Source organism: Phallusia mammillata, chromosome 6 (assembly GCF_965637545.1).
Source record: "Phallusia mammillata chromosome 6, kaPhaMamm4.hap1.1, whole genome shotgun sequence".
In the NCBI taxonomy this organism is placed as follows: domain Eukaryota; kingdom Metazoa; phylum Chordata; class Ascidiacea; order Phlebobranchia; family Ascidiidae; genus Phallusia; species Phallusia mammillata.
In genome coordinates, this window is record NC_137257.1 from 17,204,928 (window position 1) to 17,215,821 (window position 10,894).

At 38.6% G+C, this 10,894-nt stretch overlaps 2 protein-coding genes across 2 annotated transcripts in view; both read right to left on the minus strand.

The window, feature by feature from the left end:
• Nucleotides 1-3,591, minus strand: part of LOC145233087 (5'-3' exoribonuclease 1-like) — a 43,867-nt gene extending 40,276 nt beyond the window's left edge. The window contains exons 1-6 of the mRNA XM_080097746.1: nt 3,348-3,591; nt 2,880-3,011; nt 2,462-2,562; nt 2,246-2,343; nt 1,637-1,746; nt 51-208 (exon numbers count right to left, since the gene is read on the minus strand). Of these exons, the coding sequence (XP_079953872.1) occupies nt 51-208; nt 1,637-1,746; nt 2,246-2,343; nt 2,462-2,562; nt 2,880-3,011; nt 3,348-3,422 (674 nt within the window). The 5' untranslated portion in view covers nt 3,423-3,591. The remainder of the gene's footprint in view (nt 1-50; nt 209-1,636; nt 1,747-2,245; nt 2,344-2,461; nt 2,563-2,879; nt 3,012-3,347) is intronic.
• Nucleotides 3,592-9,634: 6,043 nt separating this feature from the next.
• On the minus strand, nt 9,635-10,548 carry LOC145234414 (uncharacterized). The gene is made up of 2 exons (XM_080099149.1): nt 10,304-10,548; nt 9,635-10,118 (listed from the first exon to the last, which is right to left on the minus strand). The coding sequence occupies exons 1-2, from the start codon at nt 10,546-10,548 to the stop codon at nt 9,635-9,637; spliced, it is 729 nt and encodes a 242-aa protein (XP_079955275.1).
• Nucleotides 10,549-10,894: the final 346 nt, after the last annotated feature.

Here is a 10,894-nt window from a genome sequence, read left to right on the forward strand (position 1 = left end):
ATGATATTTTTACCAAAACAATCAATGTAAAAAGAAAAGTAGTATTTTACCTTAACAAGGAAAAATGGGGTTCATGGGTGCAGAGACCGAGTATAATCAAATCAGCATCGAGGCCATATAAACAATGTCTTGTGTTAGCATTGTAACCTGGTTGAGACCGATCATATCGTATAAATTCCATAATTTTGTGCTCTCCTTCACCAGGGGTCTGTACAAATTTGAAGAAAATAGTTTGAATTGATGAAACACTTACAACAACATTTAAATAATAACTGCTATCACTGCCCCAAAATTGTATTACTTCCACATTAAACAAGGGGTAGACCCGATAATTAAATGTGGAGCTCTTTACACCATAACTTATGTCAGCAGCACATTTAGCCTTTTTTAATAGGTAGCGCAGGAGCTGAGTTATTTATTTAGCGGCTGAATGGGGGAAGGGTTGAAAAGTAATTTTTTTAAATTTTACACTAAAAACTAAAATTTGGGGTTAGTTTTGTATTTTTAATGATAATACCCTGATAGCCCTAACTGTCAGCATATTTTGAGATATACCTTTTTCAATAGGAATTGTGCTCTTTGAGCCACCTGTAGAAAATTAGCTAAATGTGCAGCTGGCGTGAGTTATGGTGTTAATAGATTTTCCATAAGTAAAGGGCGCCAATATTGGGCATAGTACAGATTATCAGGATCTGCCTTTTTGTCATCCGACAGCCGGCAAACACTACGTTTGCAACCATGTTATTTTTGCTTGGCGCAACTGTGTCTCTGAGCATTGGCCATTCGCTTATCGCTTATCAAATGCTTTAATGCTCTGATGTGGCCTTTGTTAGTTCAATTTTTACATGGTAACATTCATTTAGGTTTTTGCAGTAAGCAATAGTGGTGGGACGATACCAGGTTTTAAAGCGAGTACCGATACCGAGTACGAGTACCAAATGCATATACCTTCAATACCGAGTACAATTACCGAGTACTTAAGTGTAGTGTTGTACTTAGTTGTATATCACTGTCTAATTTATTTGCCATGGTCGGGGTACAGGCGTGCACACACACATGCCGAAAATGTAATCTCCACATGATAGCGAAAAAGATATACATAAACTGGCGGAACTTTTTTCCAATTTTGTGCTATCCGAAGCAAATATTGGCATAAAGTTGCTTGTATTCTTATGGTGCAAATCGGCCTTTGGTACTCGCATGTTGGTATCGAAAACTGAGACAAAATATTTGCATAGCGAGTACGAGTATCGATACCACTGAAATCATTCGATACCATCGTTACCGAGTACTCGTCCCATCACTAGCAAGCAAAGCACAACTATGTAACTACATTTTTGTTGCTGCTGTGTCATACAATCAGCTAACATTTGCATTTTTAACAACATTGGTTTTTAGACCTTTTACTACAAATTAAATATGAGCTTTAAATATCAGTTATATATCTGCCTACTTATCCACTGATAATGGGGATCAGCCTTAAAAAACTCGCATCAGTTTATTTCCTAACTAAACTCTGCTCTTTTAGAAAGATGGCTTATTTGGTTTGATAAATAGTTTCACAACACACACTATCAGATCTGCTGATAAATCTACATGCAACAAAATTCCCTCCGAAAAACATTGGTCAACTGACCTGGTGCCCGGACAGATACACATCAACACCTTGCCACATTCTGTCATGGGATATTTTAGTCTTCACAAAGTATTCAAGTTGGTTCTGCAGACGCTCCATGAAACTTGTACCTTGAAAAGTTTAAAAAAGCATGACTACCTACATTTGGTCTACATTTAATTTGAGCTTTTTAGCCATAGAATGGAAATTAACCACTAAATGACAACTTGTCTTTGAGCTAAAATTTTAACAGTAATAATTTTGGCAAATACCACCATTTACACATAATTAAAATGCACAATTGTTGTATTATTTATTTTTCCCCTTTTACCCTGACTGACTTGCACCAGTTTGTTAATACAGTTTAGTCAAGAAAGCATTTTGACATGTGCAACATACGAGTCAGGCAACATTGCTTGTGATTCGACTTTCAACTGTTTCACCGCTGAGCCTGCACAGCTCAGTCGGTAGAGCGCCAGTCCGGCAAGACTCCTGTCATGGCTTCTGCGATCCCACCGCAGTCTAATTTTTTATGCTTGCCATGCGGGAATGCTTGGTGATCGGATAATTCGCTATAACTCCTTTAATGGGCCTGGTATCTTAGTGACTTATTTTAGTTTTGTTTTTCACCTGGTGTAATGCAATTAGAGTCGAATCTCTTTTCTGTGGGCAGTGTTTCCCCCTTGAGTAAAGCTGCTTTGATATTTGCTTCTGCCTCTTTTGCAGATCTGATAAACAAGACAAAATTTGTTTCACACGATTTTGCACAAAAAAGAGATTCCCTTTATTTGGCATTTTTACACAAATAGTTGCATATTTGAAGACTAACAAGCTAACAGAACTGACCTAAACCGTCTTCCCCGTTGCTGATTCATTTTTGCTCTTGGGGCTACACCATCCACAGCCATGAAGAACGTTTTTTGTGGACGAATAATTCGAAATAACACCTAAATGTGGCACTGGTTAGTTTCTTGTCCATAGAAAAGCTAAAAAACGTAGAGTAATGTATAAAGAGACCGTATGTCATATTTATTGTGCAGTCAGGTTTTATTAGCTTTAGTTTATTCTGAAAACCACTCAAAAACAGTAGTTGCAAAAATCGTCACTTTTTGTGACTTATTTATAAACAAACCGAAACCCTTCTGTGCTGACCGTTACCTAACATATATAACATTTGGTAAAAAAAAGTGAAGGTAAAAAAACAATTGGTGAAAAAGCTGATTGTCAATGAAATCAGTGTACATCACCTCTTTCCTGCATTTACCTCAATGTATCGAAATATATCCTGAAAAATTTGTTCCTCTGTAATACGGAAATGTGGATCATCATCATTGGGATGGGAACATGTATGTATGATTCCATTCATATCCAGATAGAGATTGTCAAACTCTGGTACCTGCATTACCAAAATGTATAAAGTTTATCGATTGATTGTACAAAAATTACATGGCTTATGTTTTTTAAGCAGAAATAAGATGAAGTTTGTGTTATTTCAAATGCTTTCATAGTAAATAAAGAAAAGCATTAAGTGTAAACAATGGTTTGGTTATAAACAGTTTATATTTTGCACACAGAAAGAAAGTAAACAAACAACAAACACCGTTTCTGCTCAAAATTTGGTTAAACAATTTTGCCTGTAAAAACTGGAAAAAAATCAAGCCCCCCGCAAAGTATAAGAACATAAGAAAATAAATCGTAAATTATAATCAAATTCAAGCCTTTTAATACATACCTGGTATTCTTTTACCACTTCACTCAAACATGGATATCTTTCGCTGATCCATCTGTAAAATTTCGGGACTCCCATCGTGACTGGCGACTTTTGCAGTTACCTTTCAAGCTGTTGATCCCAAATTCAATTCGGCCAGACACCTTGCAAGTTGCAACATAAATTGCAACAACAAACTCAAGCCCGAAACAAAACTTTAAAGTGTTAGCTTGAAACACAAGTCCCCAAGTTGTCGCATGTATCGTAACGCCTGTCGCTTATATTATTATAGCCACCAAAGCATGACAATTTTCTAAACTACAACCACAGAAACTACATTTCTATACTACAACCATAGACACTACATCAATGTAGTATCTATGCTACAACCTACGCACATTGTTTATAAATATTGCATAGAATTTAAAAATATAATAATTATGCAACGTTTTGAAACATAAAACGTGTGTGTTACGTCACAAATAGTCAAAACTTTTATCTGTGACAGCATTCTTTATTTCTTTTGTGCATTTTTGAAAATTGGTTTAGATTTTTAAACAACCATTTTAGACTTTGTAACTGTTATTTTATTGTTTTTCTCAATAGCGTTGGAAACAGAATTGCGCCCCGTTTACGGTTTTTGCTAGCAGTAGTGTTCATACGCTGGGTTCACTGGGAAAAGGCTAAACAGGTTTAGAAAGTATAGAAGAGACTTTCGTACAGCACCGAGAAAATGTTATGCAGATGTCCTCAAGGAATACAAGACTTGATTGTTTTTTCTGGCCGTTTCTTTTTCTATGAACTTCATGTGAATCGGAATGCATTTTGATGGGAACCAAAACCAAAAAACGAGATCGATTGTTTTTACCTGTGCCCTTAAAATGCTTTTCCATGCTTAGTTCATATGTTTGTTATAAACAGTATGTAAATTATATAGAGCCACAGTCAATAAGTGAGCATAGTTTTGTTGAAACAAGAATGATATTAGACAGGGGTCGGCAACCCGGCAAATATTAGAGGGGTGACACTAAAACGCTGAATGGGCGGGACGGGCGGAATGGAGGGCGGGACGTCGCGGGAGATGGCGGGACGTCGTGAAAACCGCTAAATATCGGGTTAAATTGCGGTTGGAGCTATTAAGGTTGGGATAAGGTTTTATAATAGAAAATCATTAAAAAAAATTCCGCCGAACACTACATTCCTCGCCCGAAACGTCCCGCCATCTCCCGCGACGTCCCGCCATAGCATTTTTGCCTAATGTCAGGAAATAGTTGAATAAGTTTTAGGCAGGGACATTTTTTGATTCATATACTATTATAAAACCTCAACCTAACCCTAATAGCACTAACCGTCAGCAATTTACCCGATATTGAGCGGTTTCCGCGACGTCCCGCCCATTCAGCGTTTTAGTGTCACCCTATTAGAGAGGGTATTTTTCATGGCACGCCAATCGATTTGCGTGTTTATATTTAAATACCAATTTAACCTGATACACTGCTTGTTTTCAGTTTTTATTATGCCATTGTTTTAAATTCGGCCTTACATGCATAAAACACTCTGCTTTCTCTATATTATTGATATCTGCTGGCACGAACCACTATTATTTGGAAAAAACGCTGGCACGCGAGGCCATTGACACATGAAAATGGAGTAAATTGGCACGCGTCGCTTAAAAGGTATTTATAATTATGCCAAGTGTGGTTTGACATTACACCTCAACTTTAAGAAACTTGCGTTTCTGAGATCGAATATTCGAACTTTTTAATATGGGTTCGGTGCATCGCTAGTTAAAACATCGCAAATCTTATATTATGGAGACGTTCTAACGATAAAAAGTCTTAAGTAAATAATTACTAACATTTTCAAATTGTCAAAATTTTTAACAAAGAAACAAATCTTTTTTGGACAACACTACAGGCTCAGTATCACAAATTATCGAAGCCTATTGGTTTTGTAATATTTTGTTCGTTTTGTTTCAAACAGCTGATTTACAAAAACAATGAAAAATGGATGGAATTTTTTTCAACAATACGTTTTTAAACAGTGTTGGAATTCGGTAACTGGAAAGTGTACATTTGGCCAACATGGCATATGGTTCTGCAATGAGCACGGAAAAGCGCCTGTTTCAAATCGTATTGTTAGCAGCATTGTTTGGTGGCTGGGTTTACTGGAAAAATGTTGAATTGAAAACAATACCTGCTTTCAGCAAGTCCAAGCATATAGCACAAAGAAATTTTACTGCTAAAGTCCCAAGAAAAGAATGCAAAAACGTGCTGTTTAACCTGACTATAGGTGTTTGGAAAAGTTTGCCGGATGCAAACATCACTGCTTTTGATCGTACTTACGAACATTACTGGCGACAAAGAGGAATTTTGCAGGTGTGGCGTAAAGATGGAAAGTGTGGTTACATGAAGTAAGAACATTTACATCAAATTAGCTGAGATATGTACAGGGCTGCAATCGAAAAATATATTTTTTGTACGAAACGAAACAAACGTTTTTAAACAAATCTTTGCATTTATACGAGCCATGACATATCATGCTATAACTTTTGCCAGTCTCCTTGTTCGTCGAAAATACTTCCATCTCACGACAGTTCAGGTCTAGGTTTACTTTTGCTTGTAGCAGGGGTTTGACTTGTAATTGGTGAAAATAAGACGAAATAAGGACAGTATGCCAGCCGTGTATATATATATGAGTATGCAAACTGCAAACATATCATTTCAATTATCAGCTTACATGCTTGTTTTCAATTTGACGCTACCATTTCTTTTGTTTGTTTATGTACCTACAGCCATCTGCCCAAACTAAAGTGGAGTAAATGGCCAGCTGTTGGAAGCATCTGTGACAAAAATGGCCCCAAACCATGCTGCAGTAACTTCAAAAACGGCATATGCACTGCACAGTCTAATATGACATGCGACTGCCAAAGGTAATAGTACAATTTTAAATTGCAAACCAGTCTTAAAATAACATGAAATCCCTATTTTTCAGTTGCTCAGATATGCGCAAATACGTATACGCAGAGTTGTCTGAATGGAACCCAAAGGATTCAAGATGCCTTTGGAGTTTATTTAACGGCTCTCAAGCGTGTGACGTCATACATAGGTCGTCTTATACAGATTTGCATTTCGTCGGAGACTCGTTCATGCGAAACATGTTTGCTGCTTTTGTAATGTTGCTCTCTGACGACCCCGTGCGGGGAGCGTGGGGCAAGCATATGACAGAAACACAGAAAAAATTATGCGTCGCTGAACGTTTTTACTTTTGGGGAATCTGTCGCAAAATAGTGGACAGTTTTGACGATGTTCTTTACCCGCAAAAGTTATGCGGTGAGAAATCACCGAATTTCACTGCCACAACGCATGTTTTCTACAGTTTTCTGCACGGGAGACATTTCAAACAATTGGTGCAAAAATTAATAGGAAAACAAGGTAAACGAAATTCGAGTGGTTAGTAATAAAGCATATCCTATACATACATACGTATATTGCAAACATTTGTTGAATTAAATTTCGCTTGTTGAAAACACAAGCCAGTGGTTCCCAACCGGGAAGGAGTTTTGAAACTTTAGGGGGTGGTTTGTAAATAGACATATCAGCCCCGGGAATATAACCTGTAAAGTTTATTTAAGACCAAACTTGATTACTGTATGGTTTAGCATCTACTATGTATTTTATTGGAAGGAATGAAAATGTTTTTGAGTTATGAAAAGAGAAATTCGCCGATAATGGTTGGGAGCCACTGAGATAAGCTTTTATTTCAAATACAGGTTGAATTGCTCCAGTGTAAGACAAAATTTCAAATAATCCTTACTGCAATTTTGTTTTAAAGGTTCTCTCGTTATGGTTGGGGTCGGTATGCACATGCATTATAATGCTTCTGTTGTCATTGACAAGTTCTTGGACCCAGCTATAAAAACACGCGACGAATTTTACAAAAACTCAAGTGTTCATCAAAGCTCCCGTTGGCCACGATTTTTCTTTATGTTACCCCCTCTTGCAGGCCTTCTAAAGCCTACAGAACACTTACAAACTCAAAACAACTATCTACTGACGAAGTTTGCCAAGAGTATGCAGGATTACTGTAAAAAACGTTACATTCCTGTGTTCGACTTTCGACAAATCACAAGATTTGTTCACAGTTTTGATGGTTCACATTACGGCCTTGGAGTTAATTTAATGAAAAATCAAGTTTTGCTGAACTATATTGACCAAGAAAGTTTATGAGGATATGGTTTCTAGGCCGAGCATCTCACGTTAATGCTTGGTGCATTGTGACGTCACAAACATTCCCTATGCCACGCTAGTTTATAGTTTCAAATGTTACTTACATACTTCACCTGTCCGAAAGTGTATTAGGCTGTACAGGCCCCAGAAATACGCGTTTTTCAACCATCTTACGCATTTTCGAAACAGTCATCTTCGTTCCTGGATAGTCTTTTCAGCACCAGTTTCGAACGTTTAGCAGGACATGAATATGCAAATTTAATCCTCGGGTCTGTTTGTGCTGCTCGGCCGAATACCAAGCATCAAAAACAGCGAAGCTCGGTACCGAGTAGCCTACTTGGGTTATGGCTCGGCTCGGCTTGGCCCATCCCTAGTTTTTTTTAACCTAGTCATGTTGCTGTTTAGGAATTTGGTTTTGCTTGGTGTTTATTGATTTTATGTCTTTGCTATTTTGGTATCTTTACCAGCTTATTTTATTTTATCGTGCTTGATTGATCGTTCACTGTATAGCCCCCTTAGTGTAGGTTGTATTGTTCAAACTATATTTAAAGCTTATTGCTTCTCTTTTCACAAAAGGTCTGAACCCCTGGATGTCATGGGGTAGGCTATATGTACTGTCCACACATATGCTATTACAAATTTAAAATTCGCTTGATTCCACCACAGAAGACAAGAGGCCTTAACTCAGCCCTTGATGTTGTCACGCAGCACTATTCTGTGCCCCCTCGCGCCTCCCTTTACTAATAACTTTCCTTAATTTTAGTTTATTATAGCAGTCGACAAAATAAAGAAAGAAAGTGGAACAAAAAAGAAAACTGGCAGCTGGCTAACGAATGATACAAGAAAATAGGAAAAACGATTAGTTGAAACCTGTGGTTCTCAAACTTCTACAGCAGATGGCGTACCACCTGACCAACAAGCTTAGAAAATTTAAGAAGAATGTCCAAAAATGATATTCGCAAAAAAACACAAGTAAAAGGCGCTTTGCTTGGGGTCAGTCAGAAGTGACGGTTTATTCTGAGCAAAGACATTTCTCGTTTCCTCGCAGTTAGCTGGAACAAAAACAAGAAAATAAAAAAAAATTATAAACCAGGTATTTCGGCGGTCTCTCCTTAAGCCCCAACGGGATTCTCTTCTTAAGCCTAAAATGCCTGTTTACACTATGCGTAGCGCGCGCTTAAACCTGCTTAAGTATGTTTGTTTCATTTTTCTGTCTGGTCTGTCTCTTGAGTGATTTCGGGCGCTCATGTCTGGTAGAAATAAGCCAGGTATCGCCTACCGATCTCTGTGTACATGTTCCAGGTTTTTTTTTAAAATGGTTCTTTTAGCATCACATTGTTATGATTGCATGTTGTGTTTTTTAGTGTTTGAACATTGTAATTAAGTGCATTTGAATTGTACATTTTACCTAGCACAAGAGACCAGCCTAGGCTACATGCCATAAAACCATTAAAGCAAGGTAAAGATGTCGCCAATTTAAACAACAATACCCTAAACAATCCTGTATGATTACCAAGATACAAAATAGGAATGTTTACTAAAAAAATATCATTTAATTAAAATTTATAAGTTACAAAGCTTTTCCGAAGCTAAATTTGGTAACAGTAGAATATACTGTTGCTGCCAGGCATAATGTATCAACAAAATTTCAACTCTTCCGGTAGTTTTTTTTATTTCTAATATGCCAACGTTTCGATGTCCCATACGAGACACCTTCATCAGGGTAATGACATAAATTGCAAACACAAGTATTTATAAAGCGAAAAGGGCGGCGAAACACACACACAAAAAAGGGGCGGTGGTTAAAAAACGCAGTGGGCACCAGTGGTTGAGTGATAACACCTAGCTCAATGGTGCAAAAGCGACCGATAAGTTATCGGCACTAGAACGTCCGTTTTAACGTTCATCGTGTTGGTGTGGGAATGTATGTTCCACGACTCCAGGAAACCTCGCTTGTGAAAATCGGCTTCTCTCGCTAACACCTGGGCGGCAGAAAAGTTTATGGTGTGGTTGAGGACAGCAGCATGTTGTGCTAATGCCGACTTTTTGGCATCTTTCTTGGCTACATCCCTTTCATGTTCTTTACGGCGCGTATTGAAATACCTGTACCCTTCGTAATTCGGTTTGGAGCATTCCGGGTTCTGTGGTCAAACGTCGGGCCTGATCCGTTAGCGCTTTTACCACAGCTCTCTTTTGGTGTAGAGGATGGTGAGACGTAAAATGCAAGTAGCGCCTGGTGCTCGTTGGTTTGTGGTACACTCGCGTGGAAAGTTTTCCGTCCGTTGCCAGTAACACCTCCACATCCAGAAAGGGAAGCCGGTTGGTTTGCAATTCCATGGTGAATGCGATTCCTTGTTGCACGCTGTTTAAGTGACCCAGGAACGCTGTAACCTGGCTCTTATTAATGATGTAGAATGTGTCATCCACATATCTTTGCCAGAATCGTGGTGGTGTGGTAAACGTTTGGAGAGCACGTTCTTCCACCGACTCCATGACCATATTGGCAACTACTACCGACACTGGAGAGCCCATGTCCGTGCCATACACTTGTTTGTAAAACTGGCCCCTAAATGTACAGTATACTTATAAGTCTGCTGTAAACATATCTCCAGTCCAAGATGGATGTCCTCATATGACCACTTAGTTCTATCCTTAAGGCTGTAGTCCTCCAACAGTCTTGACTTAGCGATTTTCAGTGCCAGGTCAATTGGTACGTTGGTGAACAACGAGACAACGTCAAACGAAACCAACGTTTCGTCTTTATCCAGTGGCCCTTGCGTTGTGACTGCTTTCACAAACTCCTCAGAATTCCTTACCGTGTATTCTGTGTTACCCACCAAGGGCGCCAAAAGTCGAGCCAGGTATTTTGCGAGGTTGTAGGTCGGGCTTCCAACAAAAGACACCATGGGCCTAAGAGGCACATCTCTTTTACGGACTTTTGGCAGTCCGTGCAGCCGTGGTGCAGAACCATCGGTGCTGTGCAACTGGTGAAACATTGCATCCGAAATGCATTTTCGTTCTTTATGCAAGATAGCGACAAACTTGTTGAGAACTTGCAATGTTACTTGCAATGGTAATGTTACTCGGAGCCCTAGGCGACAAACTCATGTTTTTTTACTTTCCTGCATAAATTTGTAGATAAGCTGATCATGTAGTTAAACCACCTGTTTGCCTGGAGATACCTTTATTCAACAAATAACATGAAACCTTGGTGGGAATCTGTGCGGTCGTTTGCAATGGCCGTTTTGGTGTCTTCCACTGTACTTTTGTTTTATCGCAATGGATCAAGCAACTTATCTTGTGTTCCTCAATCTCTCAACACAACCATCCTATTTACTCAAC